The following is a 17,867-nucleotide window of genomic DNA, read 5'->3' on the forward strand; positions in this document are numbered from 1 at the left end:
AAATTTTATCTCAGGTATACTTTATAACAACTTAAATTAACACAGGAAAAGCCATGCAGGATCTTCCTTTTTGGCACTGCCACAGCTGACTTCCCGGTTCTGCTGCCGAGGCCTCAGGTACCCCAGCATCTGCTGCTCTATGACCTTCTCTCACCACAGGAATCCTCACAAGGACCCCCAAACACCGTGGAGGCCAGGAAATTACATGATGAAATGCTCTAAATTGACAGTGGAGATGGTTACCCATAACTGAAAAGCAACGAATTACATGGACACTCTTAATGAAAAAATTGCATGAAATTCCAGGCAGTGCAACTTTCCTGTTGCTGATTCACAGGCTGTGAATGGATTCTATATTCCTGAAGGTATGATCATAGGAACCTCTACATGTTTCCAAAACCAAAGAAAATGAATTTATCTGGAACAGAGATGCAGGTTTACTCTCCAGATGCCTGCAGTAGCTGCGGTTGGGTCAGGCTGAAGCCAGGTGCTGGGAATTCAATGTAGGTCTTCCACACTGTGGCTAGAACTCAATTAATTCAGCCATCACCATTGCCTACCAGAACTTACTCATCCTGGAAACTCGAGTCAAAACACGGAGCTGGCCATCAAGCCCGGTTTAGAAAACACTGGGGGCAACATTGTGGTGCAGTGGGTTAACATCTGCAACACCAGCATTCCATAATGGAGTGCCTGTTTGATTCTGGCTGCTCCACTTTTGATCCAGCTCCCTACTGATGCTCCTGGGAAAGCAGCAGTTGATGGCCCAAGAACTTGGGCACCTTACCACACACTTGGGAGATCTAGATGGAGTTCCCGGCTCCTGGCTTCAGTTGGGCCCAGCACTGGCTATTGTGGTCATTTGAGAAGTTAACCAGCAGAGAGAAGATATTTCCCTGTCTCTCCCTCTATCACTTTGCCTTTCAAAATAAAAGATCTTTTTAAAAATAATTAGAAAAGTCTATTGATCTATTTTCTTAGTCTCTTGTGTTGGTATAAAAATACCATAAAATGGGTAATATTTAATGAAAAAAATCATCTATCTTGTGGCCTGGAGGATGAGAAGTCCAGAGTCAAGAGGTCCCACCTAGAGACAGCAATATTCTTGCAACCTAATTCTGCAACCTGCAGAGTCATTACACAGGAAATGAGAGAATGAAATAAAATGCATAGCCTCAAGCCCTTTTAAAATTGGTGTTAATCCATTCCTAAGGACTGAAATTGCTGCCTTGGTGATTAGGTTTCCAATACATCCTTTTGGGGAGACATCAAAGTCAGACCATACTTCAAATTCTATTGCAATATTTTTCCTATTCACAACTGTTTAGTCTAGAAATATATTTTTATTGTAGTAACTCTACTTTATAATTATTGAAATTAAATTGCAGTTTTTTCCTAGCTTACTTTTCTGCTGGTAATCTTGTCCATCATCCTTCGTTTTTATACTATCCTTTAAATACTTGGCCATCTTTTCTGCTACTTGCAACATCTGACTAAACTTGAGTTTCTTTATAGTGATTTTTTATCTTGAGTATAAATCAAATTTTCCCTTCTTTATATGTGTAGTGATTATGAACTTTATCCTGAGTTTTATAAATCACGTGATGCAAAAATTGTAGATACTATTAAATTTCGGGGGGGAATGATTTCTGTTCTACCAGAAAATTAATTGACTCAATTCAAATTCCAAATTTTGTATTTTTTGTATGATGAGTAACTATTTCTTTCAGCTTCTAATGACTGCTTTTTATTGGTTCCTCTGAAATCTCCCATACATGTGTAGCAGAGCAGTGAGCCAGTAATTCTGGTCAGTTTTACATGCAAATTTAGGAGCTTAAACTCTTTAGATTTCTCTTTCAATGGGTTTAGCTTTCTCTTCCACATTTTCTGGTGTCTTCTCAGCACTGAACTTTTCTGCATTACAGCCTAAATCTGAACAGAAGAGTGTCCTCTGGTAAAATATCCAACATGTGTATGTCTCCCCTTTATAGATCCCCTCAATCCAGTTTCTGCCTTTTATTTTCATTGCTCTTCAGTTCCCCAAATAGTTGTGCCACAAATTTTCTTCCAGATTCATAATTTTCTTCTGTAAAGGGTTCATCTGGCTAAATATTCTGTAGGCACTATAATTTTTTTTTTTTTTTTTGGACAGGCAGAGTGGACAGTGAGAGAGAGACAGAGAGAAAGGTCTTCCTTTGCCATTGGTTCACCCTCCAATAGCCACTGCGGCCGGCTCATCGCGCTGATCCAAAGCCAGGAGCCAGGTGCTTCTCCTGGTCTCCCATGTGGGTACAGGGCCCAAGCACTTGGGCCATCCTCCACTGCACTCCCTGGCCACAGCAGAGAGCTGGCCTAGAAGAGGGGCAACCGGGACAGAATCCGGCACCCCGACTGGGACTAGAACCTGGTGTGCCAGCGCTGCAAGGCGGAGGATTAGCCAACTGAGCCGCAGCGCCGCACTATAATATTTTTTAAGTTATTTATATTTAAAAAAATAAGAGATGCCGGAATATGGATGACTACAGTTATAATGAAGTAGTGGGGAATGCTTGTCTGATCAGAACCCAAAACCCAGAAGCCCTAAAGTGAAAGCAGAACAATTTGACCACATAAAGTTACATTTTTTAATATGGCAAACAACAAACAGGATGTTTTGGTCTGAATGTTTTTGTGCCCCCAAATTCACTGACTAAAATCCTCTCTCACTCTGATGGTATCTGATTAGGTCAGGGGGCAGAAGAACGGGAACAGTATGTTTATAAAAGCAGGCTGAGAGACTTCTTACCCATTCAAGTTATGTGAGGTTATAGTGAAAAGACCACCATCCTGGAAGTAGGCCCTCAACAGACAATCTGTTGGCACCTGCACCTTGAATGTTCCAGGTACTAGAACTGTGAGAAGCAGATTTCTGCTGCTTATAAGTTACCCAAGTCTATGGTGATTTATTACAGCAGCCCTATTTTATAAGACATGTGAAATTAAAAAAATAAAATTAGAGCTGGTATGGTGGCACAGCAGGTTAAGATACCACACACAAAGTCATCTCATATTGGAGTACTGGTTTGAGTCCTGGCTGCTCCATTTCCAAATCTGATAATGTGCCTAGCAATGGAAAATGGTAAGTGCTTAGGACTCTACCACGCACTGAGAGACTAGGATGAAGGTCCTGGCTGCTGGCTTCAGCCTGGCCCAACCCCATCTATCATGGTCATTTGGGGAGTGAGCCAGTGGGTGGAAGATCTATCTTTGTTACCTTTCAAATAAACAAATAGTGTTTTAAAAAGGTGACATTTTAATAAGATCTAGTGAAACTAAAGAAGTGAGTCATATGCAAATATCAGCAGAAGCATCTACTAGGCAGATGGAAGTGCAAATGGGAAAATGCAAAGATGAGACTGTGCTTGCCATAGTCAAGAAACCATGTGGCTGTCACAGTAACTGAAGGAAAGTAATAAGAAATGAAGTCTTAATTCTTATTAGGTAAAATAATAGGGTAAGTTAAAAAAAAGTACAGGTAATTTTGATTACATACAACTTCCATCCTATCATCTTATTCCTTGACAATGTAAGCGATTAAATTAACATGGCATTATCACACAACAGCAGTACGAACAATTACCATGTGACTCCCCAGTCTCCATTTCCAGTCCTGACCTTAAAGCTAACTTCAGCATGTGTTCTTTCCACAGGCCCAACACTCAATTCAGCATCCTTGTCTCCCTAACTTGCCTTAGCAGTTCGGAGCAGGACCTTTGATTCTCATCTGATTAAAGCCACACTCAATGGCTTACAAGAGATATTTCCTACCTATTCAGAAGTACAGCACAATCATTTTTGTGTGTTTGTTTTTTAAACATTTATTTAAAGCCAGTTACAGAAAGAGAGAGAAGAGACAGAGAGAAACATCTTCCATCTGCTGCCTCACTTCCCAAATTGCCACAATGGCCAGAGCTGGGCCAAGCCAAAGCGAAGAGCCAGGAGCTTCATGCAGGTCTCCCACATGGGTATGGGGCCCGAAGACTTGAACCATCTTCTGCTGCTTTCCCAGGTGCATTAGCAGGGAGCTGGATTGGAAGTGGAGCAGCTGGGACTCAAACTGGTGTCCATAATGGCAGCTGCGGGCAGCGGGTTAACCCACTGGGCCATAGTGCCAGCCTCAATTTTTAAAATTACCTAAAAAACTAAACATTCATCTTATCTCATTTCTACTTTGGATCTAGTTGTTCAACTCTACACTTCATAGCTCTGAAACCTCTTACATCTCACTTTCTTTTCCATTTCCACTGCCATATTATACTCATGGCTCAGGTTAAGGTGCAGCCTACAAAGCTGGCACCCCGCATGAGCACTGGTTCAAGTCCTGGCTGTTCTATTTCCAATCCAGCTCCCTCCTGATGTGTTTGGGAAGGCAGCAGAGGATGGTCCAAGTGCTTGGGCCCCTGCCACCCACATGGGAGACCTGGATGGAGTTCTGGGCCACTGGCTTTGGCCTGGACCAGCCCACACCATAGTGGCTGTTTGGGGAGTGATCCACTGGCTGGAAAATCTCTTTCTCTGTAATTCTGCCTTTCAAATAAATAAATAAATGCTTTTAAAAATTAAACAAAACAAAAACCAGGGCCGGCGCTGTGGTATAGTGGGTAAAGCTGCCGTCTGCAGTACCCACATCCTAGGACACAGTTCAAGTCCCGGCTGCTCCAATTCTGATTCAGCTCTCTGCTATGGCCTGGGAAAGCAGTAGATGGCCCAAGTACTTGGGTACTTGCACCTGCATGGGGGACCCAGAGGAAGCTCCTGGCTCCTGGCTTCAGCTCAGCACAGCTCTGGCCATTGTAACCATCTGAGGAGTGAACCAGCAGATGGAAGACCAACTGACCTCTCTCTCTCTCTGCCTATGCGTAACTCTACCTTTCAAATAAATAAATAAATCTTAAAAATAAATACTATCATTACAGTCCTTCCTAAATGATTTCTCTCCTTTCAAATCCCACCCTCAATCAGCATATAGCAGTCACTGCTGCTTGACTTTTTTTTTTTTTTTTGGACAGACAGAGTGGACAGTGAGAGAGAGAGACAGAGAGAAAGGTCTTCCTTTGCCATTGGTTCACCCTCCAATGCCTTCCGCAGCCGGCACGCTGCTGCGCTGATGCGAAGCCAGGAGCCAGGTGCTTCTCCCGGTCTCCCATGCAGGTGCAGGGCCCAAGCACTTGGGCCATCATCCACTGCACTCCCGGGCCACAGCAGAGAGCTGGACTGGAAGAGGAGCAACAGGGACAGAATCTGGCGCCCTGACTGGGACTAGAACTCATTGTGCTGGCGCCGCAGGCGGAGGATTAGTTTATTGAGCCGCAGCGCTGGCTTGACTTTTTTTTTTTTTTTTTTAAGTTGTTTTCATCTACTTCAAAGGCAGAGCAACAACAGGGGAGGGGTCAGGGATGGCTATGAAGAAATCTTCCATCCCCTGGTTCACTCCCCAAATGCCTGCAACAGTCAGGACAGGGCTAGGCTGAAGCTAGGGGCACAGAACTCAAACAGAGTCTGTTAACATGGATGGCAGGGGCCAAGCACTTAAGCCATCATCTGCTAACTCCCACGATATTCTAGCAGGGAGCTGGATCAGAAGCAGAGAAGCCAGGTCTCAAAGAAGAATTCCCACTCGGAATATGAGAGTCTCCTACAGCAGTTTAACTGTAAACAATATTCTTTCATCATCCTATGGTTCTATCCATAGTCTTTAATGCATATCTGGTAACTATAATGTAAAGTCTAAATTTAACAACCTTGATTTTCAAGATTCTTTCAAAAACTCTATCATGTACAATAAATTATTCTTAAAACCAAAGCATTCACAGGGTGCAGTCTCACCATTCTTAGAAAAACATTTGAATTTCCTACATCCCAGTGTCAAGACTGACCAATTTAAAAAAAAAAAAAAGAAGAAGAAGACTGACCAATTAACTCCTCTAAGTCTCAATTTCTAAGAGGAATTTAGATATGACAAGAAGTCTCCATAAAGAGAAAAATGAGCATGCCCCTGCCCTGGCACTGTGGCGCAGAGGGTAAAGCCGCCACATGCAGCGCCAGCATCCCATATCCCTGGTTTGAGTCCCTGATGCTCCACTTCTGAACCAGCTCTGCTATGGCCTAGGAAAGCAGCAGAGGATGGCCCAAGTCCTTGAGCCCCTGCACCCATGTAGGAGACCCAGAAGCTCCAGGCTCCTGGCTTTGGATAGGCCCAGCTCCTGCCACTGCAGTCATTTAGGGAGCGAACCAACAGATGGAAAACCTCTCTCTCTCTTTCTCTCTCTCTCTCTGTGCCTCTCCTCTCCGTAACTCTGCCTTTCAAATAAATATTAAAAAAAAAAAAAAAAAAAGGAGCCTGTGCTGTGATGCAGTGGGTAAAGCTGCTGCCTGCAGTGCCAGCATCCCATACAGGTGCCAGTTTGTATCCTGGCTGCTCCACTTCTTTTTTTTTTTTTGACAGGCAGAGTGGACAGTGAGAGAGAGAGACAGAGAGAAAGGTCTTCCTTTGCCGTTGGTTCACTCTCCAATGGCTGCCGCGGCCGGCGTACTGCGCTGATGCGAAGCCAGGAGCCAGGTGCTTCTCCTGGTCTCCCATGGGGTGCAGGGCCCAAGCACTTGGGCCATCCTCCACTGCCTTCCTGGACCACAGCAGAGAGCTGGCCTGGAGGAGGGGCAGCCAGGACAGAATCTGGTGCCCTGACTGGGACTAGAACCCGGTGTGCTGGCGCCGCAGGCAGAGGATTAGCCTATTGAGCCACGGCGCCGGCCGGCTGCTCCACTACTAATCCAGCACTTTGCTATGGCCTAGGATACCAGTAGAAGATGGCCCCCAAGTCCTTGGGCCCCTGCACCTGCGTGGGAGACCCAGAAGAAGCTCCTGGCTCCTGGTTTTAGATTGGTGTAGCTCTGGCCATTGTGGCCAATTGGGAAGTGAACCAGAGAATAGAGGACCTTTCTCTCTCTCTCTCTCTCTGCCCCTCCTTCTCTCTCTGTGTAACTCTGACTTTCAAATAAATAAATAAATCTTAAAAAAAAGAGGTAAAAATTTCATTTTACCAATATTGGTAAATAACTAAAACATTCCACTGAAATCCAGTTTTACGAAGTGCTTTCATTTTCAAAGATTAAAAAAACTGTTTCACATTTTAAGTGTCTTTTCTGATGTCCCATGCTGAATTAAGATGAAGCAGAGGCTTGCCTATACCCTTGCCTTCCCTGCTCTGTCATGTCTGTGCTTAAAATCCTTTAACATGCTTCCTGTAACATTTTAAAGTTTGTTTATTTATTTATTGAAAGGAACAAAGAGAGGTCTTCCATCAGCTGGTTCACTCCCCAAATGCCTCCAACCACCAGTGCTGGGCAAGGCAAAAGCCAGGAGCCCAGAACTCCATGTTGGCCTCCAGGTGGGAGATACTACTCCATGTGACGCAAGTGGGCTTGCAGTGCCGCCATGGCAACCTGACCTATAGTATTTAAACAAGCTCAGAACTCCTTAGCCAATCAGAGTCTTTGGAAATTTGACTTCTAGTCACTTCTTAACCCGATCGACCAAATCTTCCCACCAAGAACTTGTAGAGAATCCGCCACAACCGTTTCATTTATTTGGCAGAGCAGCCAACAAAAGATATCAATGATGAAGGCACACATCCCCAATTCTATAGGCCACAATAATTTAAAAGCCGCGTGTGAAAAAAAGCCATGCAGCATACAAAAAGGTGTTACTGAAATGAGCATTAAAATAAAACTTCTAATATCCCCTTCACCTTTCATGAGAAACTGCATACTGTAACAATTAAGCATTTGTGCTCAGCAATCAGACTGTTTGGATTTGAGTTCAGATTGTACTAAATCCTTAATCTCTAGGTGTCATTTCTCCAAATTTTGAATAATAACTAGTAGGTTTATTATGTATATTAAGTGACTCAATATGAAGCATTTAGCACAATGCCTAAAAACACAGCAAGAGTCCCAATATATTCCTCTATTGTTCAAAAAACAGATCAGAATGGAAATTTTAATTTTTGGCTTATTCTCCAACCCTACTGTCTATGACAATCTGCTGATGAGGTTAAAATGGTTCGTTCACCATGAAGAATATCAAGAATTCACTTGCATTCTTGAGATACCCACGACGTCAGGCGGGGGCAGTGTGTGAATGGTATCTGATCAGATCTGGGCAGAGACTGTCTTCAGACACCTTGATCAACACCTGGCTCGTCATACTGATCAGTAGTTTTTTGAAGGAATGCTAAAATGAATGAAAACCTCTAGCCAAATTAGCAATCTCAAAGTCAATCACGGGGTTCAATCACCGCCATTCCTCTTCCAGTAGCCACTCTGACCTCAGGATGACCCGAATTTTGATTCCAACTTCCATCACCGGGCCACATTCCAAGAACTCACATCTAAGCGAAGCAACAATGGCTGGGAGCTCAGCTGGAGGCACAGTGACTAAGGCAGTCCCAAAGCTGTGCCTTAAAGGGTAATCGGGAGGACAATGCATCAATATGTGTGACATCAGAGCAACCAGACTGGCTCCTGCCTTTCATCTTTCACCACCTATTCTTTGATGCTACACCAATTTGCAACATTGTAACTCACCTGTTTTCTCAGTTACATCTGAGTCAGGGGTGTTTGCTCTGCTAACTTCCCCTTCAGCATTCTCTTCTTCAGCACTAAGAGAAATTGGTGAAGAAGGGCCAGGCTGGGAGGGCTGTGGGGTTGCTTCGGGCACTTCCTCAATTTTACTCCTTTTCTCAAAGCGAAAACGGTCCAGGTTGAAAAGATTCATAGTGGCAGGAATCACCCTGAGGGGCCCGGGGACTTGAAATGAACTATCCGCAGGGGGGAAAAACATAAAAAAAGAGAAAAAGAGGCCATGAAAACAGAGACTACAAAGCCACAGCAGTTCCTTTCCAAGGCAATACAGGGCCCGCAAACATGCCAGCGGCTCTGGACTATTATGGCTGCGATTCATTGTTAGGCCACAAGGATCGGGAGGTGGACAGCGGTGTCTTTTTAAAATTTCCATTGCCTTGCACGCTCCTCCGTCCGCCCCCCCACCCCGCCCCGCCCGCCGCTCCCGCCCCTCCTTACTCGAACCACGAGCTGACCCTCGTGCAACCTCCTCTTACCCCGGCACGCGCAGGCACGTTCCCCAGTGTAACCCCCCAGCGGGCCGCGCGCCCGCCCACAGACAGAGCTTCCCTGCACTACGGAGCCCCCTGCCTCGAGAAAGGCCCTGCCAGGGCCCGCGCCTCCACACTGCGGGGACACAAAGGGGCCAAAGGAGGGGAGCGGCGGAGGCCGTGCTGGCGGGCACCCGCCCGGAAGTTGACGCGGCGCGATCCCAGCTGAGAGGAAGCTGACAGCAGCAAGAACGCACGGGGAGGTTCAGCGGAGAGTATGCTGCGGCATCTCTCACTCTTTATCTTTCTTCCCTCCATCAGTACTTACGGTCGTGCAGCCTCTGCGCGAAGTAACAAAGACTGAAAGAAAAAAAAAAAATAATAATTCCTGGCGTGAGGCGACGGTAGCCGGGCCGGGACCTTCCAAAACACCCCTGAGAGCCCTACCGAGCGCGTAATGATGACGCAATACGCAGCCGAGGCTTTTTTCTTCCCAAGCGACGCGCCAGCGAAAAATGTGCAGGCGCGCGCCGTTGTCATGGTAATTCGAACCAGCCTCTTCCCCTCCTTTTAAGGGTGGGATTGTTCTGCCCGTTTGTCCTGTTACTGCAAGTTAGGTGCAAAGGTGTTATACAGAACAATAAAAATAACACAATGAGGATAAATACCCATACTACATCATATATTTTACATATTATAACCTGTTTATACTATAGTGTAAGACTATTGTGCTGTTTTAATAATTCCAATCCTTTTAAGAAATCTATTTGTACAAAATAAGGAAACTGAAGCTTTCCTCCTTAATAAAAATTTTTAAAGATTGATTTAATTATTTGAAAGGCAGAATTACAGAGAAAGAGATCTTCCATCTGCTGGTTCACTCCCTAATGGCCCCGCGGGCCGGGGGAAGCCGGAAGCCAGGCTTCATCCGGGGCTCCGGTGGGCAGAAAGGCACTGGGGCCATCTTCCCCCATTTCCCGGGAGCTTAGCAAGGAGCCAGGCCCAGAACCAGAGGGCCTTTGTGCCAGGCAGCAGGTAAGCTACTGCTGCACAGCTCTGCCCGAAGCTGAGGCTTTCCTATGTGAAGGAATTAGTAAGGGAAAAGAAAGTCCGGTATTGTTGGCTAGACGGTTCTTACAGTGGAATGTTACAATTCATTTATCTCGCCAGAAACATTACCTTAATATTTACTCCCATTGTCCAACATTAGGGCCAAGCAGGCAATCTATTTTTTTTTTTTAAGGATTAATTTTATTTGAAAGGCAGTTTTACAGAGCCACTGGGAGAGGCAGAGGGATTTTGCATAGCTGGTTTGCCCCTAAAATGGCGGCAGTGGCTGGAGCTGGGACAAAGAGCCAGGAGCTTCTTCAGGCTCCTCCACGTGGCTGCAGGGCCCAAGTCCCGGCTGCTCCACTTCTGATCCAGCTCTATGCTACGCCCTGGGAAAGCAATGGAAGATGGCCCAAGTACTTGGGCCCCTGCCACCCACGTGGGAGACCGGGAAGAAACCCCGGGCTCCTTGCTTTGGTCTGGCCCAGTCCCAGCAGTTTGCAGCCATTTGAGGAATGAACCAGCGGGTGGAAGATTGCCTGCTCGCTCTCTGTAATTATTTTGATTGAGAAACAATTTTTTTTAAAATGTCAACTCTGACCTTAACTAGAGTGGGTTTTTTTTATACCATATTTTTGAGAAAAACAATGCTTGTTCACTTAAATTTGTATTTTAAACAGCAAATACTAATTTAGCCCAAGTATGTATGATGCATACTCAGAGCTTACACTTTGTTGTTTATCTGAAGGTCAACTTTAACAAAGCATCTTGTGATTTATTTGGCAACTCCACCCCTACCACACCCTTTGTGACTTCTTTGACCTAGGAGCCTTTTTTGCTACTTTTTAGCCTAGGGATATAAACGCCCTGTTAGTGCAGAGTAGGAACAAAAGGAGAAGGCACAGTTAGAATTTCTCTAGGCTCTGTAAGCAGAGAATTTCAGGGACTGAAAGCATTGCTTAAAAGTGAAGACCAAGGGTGAGGTGGGTGGGTAGGTCGGTGCTTGGATAATGTCTTTGTGGTGTGTTGCTGGCGTGCCATGAGTCCTGGCTGCTCAACTTCTGATCCAGCTCCCTGCTCATGTGCCTGGAGAGCAGTGGAGGATGGCCCAAGTGCTTAGGCATCTGCCACCCATATGGGAGAACCAGATGGAGTTCTAGGCTCTTGGCTTCAGCCTGTTCCAACCCTGGCATTTGCAGTCATTTGGAGAGTGAACCAGCGATTGAGAGTTTTCTCTCCGTATGTAACTCTGCCTTTCAAATAAATTAATTAATCTTTAAAAAATAAATAAGTAAATAAAAAGGAAGGCACAGATTGTTTTTTGCAGATTTATTTTATTTATTTGAAAGAGTTACAGAGAGAAAGAGAAAGGAATGGGGCGGGGGAAGGGGGATCCTCCATCCACTGGTTCACTCCTCAAATGGCTGCAAAAGCCAGAGCCGAAACCAGGAGCTTCCTCTAGGTCCCCTGCATGGGTGCAGGGGCCCAAGGACTTGGCTGTCCTCTGCCACTTTCCCAGACGTATTAGCAGGGAACTGGACCAGAAGTGGAGCAGCCAAGACCCAAATCAGTGGCCATATGGCATGCCAGCACTGCAGGCAGTGGCTTAACCTGCAATGCCACAGGGTAGGCCCCAAGGCACAGATTCTGAATGAACATAGCTTCTTGTTCCCCATATTCCAGGATAGGGACTTTACTCTTCCCCAGTTCTAAGGGTGAGATTGTTCTGCAACATTTGTTGAATGATCAAGAATGGGCTTGTTTATTTTTGAAGGTGGAGCTGACGCTTGTGATTGGCCAATTTGGCCACCTGACTTCTAGTAAACCAGGCTGGGCTTAGAATGAAGCTTATTGTACAAAATGGTGACAGGGCCAGAGCCTAAGATGGCGTCACAGATGAGACCTTACCATTTTACTGACACTCTATATATGTGTCCAAATTTCTTCCTTGTGTAAGAGCGCGACTTACGTTGGACCCCGTGCTAATGACCACGTTTTTACTTAATTAGCTCTCCAAATGACCACATTTTTACTTATTTACCTCTCTGAAGACCAAATAATATATGCCATGTATGAACAAATAAATCAGTTTTTAAAAAATATGAGCAAAGGGCTGAGTGTTTGGCTGATTAAGACGCCCATATCCCGCTTCAGAGTGCCTGGGTTTGCCGTCCATCTCTGGCTCCTGACTTCCGCTTTCTGCTTATGTATACGTCTCTAGCACGCAGTAATGATGGCTCAAGTGATTAGGCTCCTGCCACCTATGTGGGAGACCTGGATTGTGTTCCCCATTTCCAGCTCCTGGTTCCTCTCAGCCCCAGCCTAATTGGCCACTCAGGGTGTAAACCAGTGCACTTGAGCTCTCTGTGTCTCACTCTACCTCTGCCTCTCAAATACTTGAATTAAAAAACTTAAAACAAAACAAAACAACAACAACAACAAAAAAAAACAAAGATGACAAACTCAAGAAAGGGAGAAAAGAAAAGAAAAAAGTTCTAAAATTTTTTAAAAAATGAATATTAAACCAAATGAGCATATGAATACACAGATAACACCTGAGGATAGATTTACCATGATTTTTTTTTTACAAATTTATTTATTTATTTGAAAGACAGAATTACAGAAAGACAGAGGCAGAGAGAGGGAATCTCTCATCTGCTGGTTCACTCCCCAAATGGTTGAAAAGGACAGAGGTGTAGGCCAGCGCCGCGGCTCAACAGGCTAATCCTCTGCAGCACTGGCACCCCGGTTCTAGTCCCGGTCAGTGCCAGATTCTGTCCCAGTTGCCCCTCTTCCAGACCAGCTCTCTGCTGTGACCCGGGAGTGCAATGGAGGATGGCCCAAGTGCTTGGGCCCTGCACCCCATGGGAGACCAGGAGGAAGCACCTGGCTCCTGGCTTTGGATCAGCACAGCGCGCCAGCCCAGCATGTCGGCCTCAGCAGCCATTGGGGGGGGTAAACCAATGGAAAAAGGAATACCTTTCTTTCTGTCTCTCTCTCTCTCTCTCACTGTCTAACTCTGCCTGTCAAAAAAAAAAAAAAAAAAAAAAAAAAAAAAAAAAAGGACAGAGGTGGGCCAGGCCAATGCCAGGAGCCAGGAGGCAGGACCTTCTTCCTGGACTCCCACTGCTTTCCCAGGCTCATTAGCAGGGAGCTGGATTCGAAGTGAGAAGCCAGGACTGGTGTCCATATGGGATGCAATACTGCAGGTGGTGGTTTTACCTGCTATGCCATAGTGCTGGCCCCTCAACATAATTATAGTAGGAATTGCTACAAAAGGAAATCATAGCAAGATCAAAGCAAATCAAAACAACTAAAAACTGCAATTCAAGAAATATTTTCCTGAAAACTGTACACATTTGAAACTTTTTCTTGAAAGAGAACATCATTTTCCTGAGAATATGAACCCACAGAGCCAACACCAAGACATTTTCTAGTAAACTTTTATTTTAAAAGTTTATTGATTTGAAAAACAGAGTTAGAGAGGAGAAGAGACATACAGAGAGAGATCTCCCACCGCTTGTTCACTCCCTAGATGGCTGCAATGGCCAGGACTGGGCCATCCTCTGCTGCTTTCCCAGGAGCATTAGCAGGAAGCTAGATAGGAAGCAGAGCAGTGGTGCCCACATGGACTGCTATACCATAACGCCAGCCCCCCTAGTAAACTTTTGACTTCAAAGGAAACAAACACATTACTTGGAGGTTCAAAAGAACAAGTGACTTACAAGGGAAAGAAAATCATGTGGTTATCAGGTATTTCAAGAAGAAGTATGTATGCCAGGAGAGTATGGACAAAGGGCAGACTCCAGTCTGGGACTGGAAAGGTACAAGGTGAGTCTGGAACATCTTCCTATACTAAAACCTGGAAAATTATCAGACGAGTGACATCATGTCAAAAAGATTCAGAGGTCAACTTGCAAAGGCTGTCACTGACCAGTGATGATGGAGCAGCTTCCAGCTTCAGAAGATGAACAGTTGCAAAGTGATTTGAAAACTATCAAATGGGTTTTAACATGCAAGTTCTTAATGACAGGTTTATAAAATCTGGTTGACTTTGGAGGGTGAAATGAAAGATAATTCATTGTCATGAAAACTGATAAACAAATGAAAGCATTAAGCTTTTGTCTTGCCTTTGTTCTATGAAGGCTTCTACTACATGATTGAAGAATAGAAGAGGGAAAACATCCAGTTTTTTTTTTTTTTTTTTTACAGGCAGAGTGGATAGTGAGTGAGAGAGACAGAGAGAAAGGTCTTCCTATTTGCCGTTGGTTCACCCTCCAATGGCCGCTGCGGCCGGCGCATCTCGCTGATCCGAAGCCAGGAGACAGGTGCTTCTCCTGGTCTCCCATGCAGGTGCAGGGCCCAAGGACTTGGGCCATCCTCCACTGCCTTCCCGGGCCATAGCAGAGAGCTGGCCTGGAAGAGGGGCAACTGGGATAGAATCCAGTGCCCCGACCGGGACTAGAACCCGGTATGCTGGCACCGCAAGGCGGAGGATTAGCCTGTTAAGCCACGGCGCCGGCCGAAAACATCCAGTTTTAAAAGTATTGCAACTCTAAATGGGAGCAGGCTGACCAAATTTCAGTCATTTTGGAAGCCTGGCTCAGATTTTTGATAGACAAAATCAAGGAGAGCTAATAAAATACCTAAGCCATTAAATGTTTTATTAGTCTGTAATGTAGTAATAGATAGTTGGAACAAATCCAAATATTTTCCTACATTTTTGTCTTGAGTGTCCTGATTTTTTTCAGTTAGAATTAGAAAATCCAGGGCTGGCACTGAGGCGTAGCAGATAAAGCTGCTTCCTGTAGTCCTGGCTGCTCCACTTTTGATCCAGCTCTCTGCTATGACCTGGGAAAGCAGTAGAAGATGGCCCAAGTCCTTGGGCTCCTGCACCCATGTGGGAGACCTGGAAGAAGCTTCCCAGTCCAGGCTGTTGTGGCCATCTGGGGAGTGAACCAGCAGATAGAAGATTCCCCCCAGCACCGCCTCTGCCTCTGCCTCTTTGTAACTCTGCCTTTCAAATAAATAAATAAGTCTTTAAAAAAAGAATTAGAATATTCATTTTCCCAATATCTTAGAGCCCCTTACTGAGAAACTGTAGGGAAATCTTATGCTCAAGTTTTGGGTAGCTGAGTCCAAAATCATCTTTTTGTAGACTCACACATTCTCACATTTTCTCTCTACTTTCTTTGTAAGAAGAATGATTTCCCAGAACAGTATCTAATTTTTCTATCTCGAGACTGTAAATGATACTAAGGACAGCTCTTTTCCAGAAATATTTATTTAATCACAGAAAGGCATCATCATTTCTTCCTCCCTCCCTTCCTTCCTTCTCTCCCTCCTTACCTCTCTCCTTTCCTTGCTTCCTTCCTTCCTTCCTTCATATGTATTTATTTATTTGAGAGGCAGAGTCATACAGAGAAATAGAGAGAGGGATAGAATCCTCCATCCACTGGTTCATGAGAGAGAGAGGGAGTCAGTCCTCCATCTACTTGTTCACCCCCAGGATGGCTGCAATGGTCTGAAGCCAGGAGCTCCTTTGGGGGGTCTCTCAAGTGGGTGCAGGGGTCCAGGCAGTTGGGCCATCCTCTTCTCTCCCAGACTCATTAGCAGGGAGCTGCATTGGAAGTGGAGCAGCTGGGACCTGAACCCGTGCCATATGGGATGCTGGTGCTGCAAGCTGTGGCTCTCACCCTCTGAGCCACAGTGCCGACCTCAAGCATCATCCTTTTTAATTTGTATTAAGGTGTTTTATGTGATTCAACATGTCTGTTAAGATAAAGTTCTTAGAATATAGACCATCAACTAGGATTCTGTGGGCAGGACAACTCTGATGTGGTCACTGAGAGTTCAGAAATAAATTGTTACATCAAGGGTCTCTAGGGAGACAGACTTCATCTTTAAGTGAAATGTTTCAGTTATGGCCATCGAAATCCTGCAAATGACCTGTTTTTTTTTTTTTTTTTTGTTTTTTGTTTTTTGTTTTTTTGACAGGCAGAGTTAGTGAGAGAGAGACAGAGAGAAAGGTTTTCCTTTTTCCCTTGGTTCATCCCCCAAATGGCCGCTATGGCCGGCGCTGCACCAATCCGAAGCCAGGAGCCAGGTGCTTCCTCCTGGTCTCCCATGCAGGTGCAGGGCCCAAGTACTTGGGCCATCCTCCACTGCCTTCCTGGGCCACAGCAGAGAGTTGGACTGGAAGAGGAGCAACCAGGACAGAATCCAGCACCCCAACCGGGACTAGAACCTGGGGAGCCGGCGCTGCAGGTGGAGATTAGCCTAGTGAGCCACAGCACCAGCCAACCTGTTAGTTTTGAAATAAGCTCAGTGAAAATGGTTAATGGCACCCTCAAGTTTCTTCATAAAACAGAAGGAAAGACTTTTTTGGGAATTTTACTTTTCTTTCTTTTCACTTTTTATTTACCAAAATAAATCTGTGAAGCAGTTAGAGAAAGGAGCAACCCTTCCAAATGTGAACCGAGTTGATTAAGAAACCAAGCAAAAAAGTAAGCAGAGTGGAGATTAAAAATGAGATTTGCAAGCCTGGATCCCTCCTTCACGTAGTATCTTTGAAATGTCAGCTACACCTGGTTGGTGATGGAAACTTGTACAAACGAATCTTACCTCCCACACACAAATATGAAATGGGAAAGACGAGATACCAAACCACAAAACTAAATAAGATGTTTCTTTCTTGGTAACAAGAAACTAGGCCATAAATCACCAATTTGTAAGCAAATATTTATTTCTTTTACCAAGGAACTAGTTTTTAATTTGGGAAAGTTTATGCATGGTCATAAACTTATTTTAATAATCTGATTTTTAAAAATGTATATCACCTCTTTGCAAAACAGCGTGTGTATATTATGAATTGTACTTGATTTCAGGAGCTCATGAAACTCCTAGTGCTCTATGACACTAACTGGGGCTGACATTGTGGAGTAGCAGGTTATTAAGTCATTGCCTGCAGCAATGGTTCAAGTCTTTGCTGCTCTACTCCTGACCCACCCCACTGCTAATGCGCCTGAGAAAGCAGCAGAGGATGGCCAGAGGTTAGGCCCAGGCAGCCACATGGGGCCAACATTGTGGTACAATGAGCTAAGCTGTTGCCTGCAATGTTGGCATCGCATATTGGAGCACTGGTTCCAGGCCCAGCCGCTCCACTTCCAGTCTAGCTCCCTGCTAATGTCCCTAGGAGGATAATGGAGGATAGCCTGGGTAGTTGGACCCGGACCACCCATGTAGGATACTTGGTTGGAACTCTGGGCTCCTGGCTTTGTTCTTGCCCAGCCTGGCCGTTGCACTTATTTGGAAAGTGAACCAGCAGATGGAAGGTCTCTCTTTTCTCCCTCTCTCTCTGTCACTCTGCCGATCAGATAAATAAATTAATCTTTTTTTTTTTAAAGAACAGTGAGTAAAAGGAATTCCACAAGGTCTTCAAATTTTCATGCCACACATGCTTCATTAGTTACAAAGAAAAATGTTTCCTTACAATGGAGCGATCTGGTGAACTTGACGTTATATGGCTCCTGATATAATGCTGTAAGAAATCATGTTTGCCTCCCCAAAATTCATGTTTACATCCTAAGCTTTAGCATCTCAGAATGTGACTGTATTTGGAGAGAGAGCCTGTAATTAAGATACAATTAGGTCATATCAGTGGAT

The 17,867-nt window shown here is 44.9% G+C and overlaps 1 protein-coding gene across 2 annotated transcripts in view; it reads right to left on the minus strand.

Moving 5' to 3' along the window:
* The window catches only part of SMARCAD1 (SWI/SNF-related, matrix-associated actin-dependent regulator of chromatin, subfamily a, containing DEAD/H box 1), an 84,887-nt gene extending 75,297 nt beyond the window's left edge, over window positions 1-9,590 (minus strand). The window contains exons 1-2 of one of the 2 annotated variants that reach the window (XM_062199859.1): window positions 9,481-9,590; window positions 8,626-8,858 (exon numbers count right to left, since the gene is read on the minus strand). In XM_062199859.1, coding sequence (XP_062055843.1) covers window positions 8,626-8,815 — 190 coding nt within the window. In that variant the 5' untranslated portion in view covers window positions 8,816-8,858; window positions 9,481-9,590. Of the gene's footprint in view, window positions 1-8,625; window positions 8,859-9,158; window positions 9,355-9,480 lie in introns of those variants that run through there. The other variant, XM_062199860.1, reaches the window with a different exon arrangement.
* Between the last annotated feature and the right edge of the window lie 8,277 nt (window positions 9,591-17,867).

This window comes from Lepus europaeus, chromosome 8 (assembly GCF_033115175.1).
Source record: "Lepus europaeus isolate LE1 chromosome 8, mLepTim1.pri, whole genome shotgun sequence".
Lineage (NCBI taxonomy): Eukaryota > Metazoa > Chordata > Mammalia > Lagomorpha > Leporidae > Lepus > Lepus europaeus.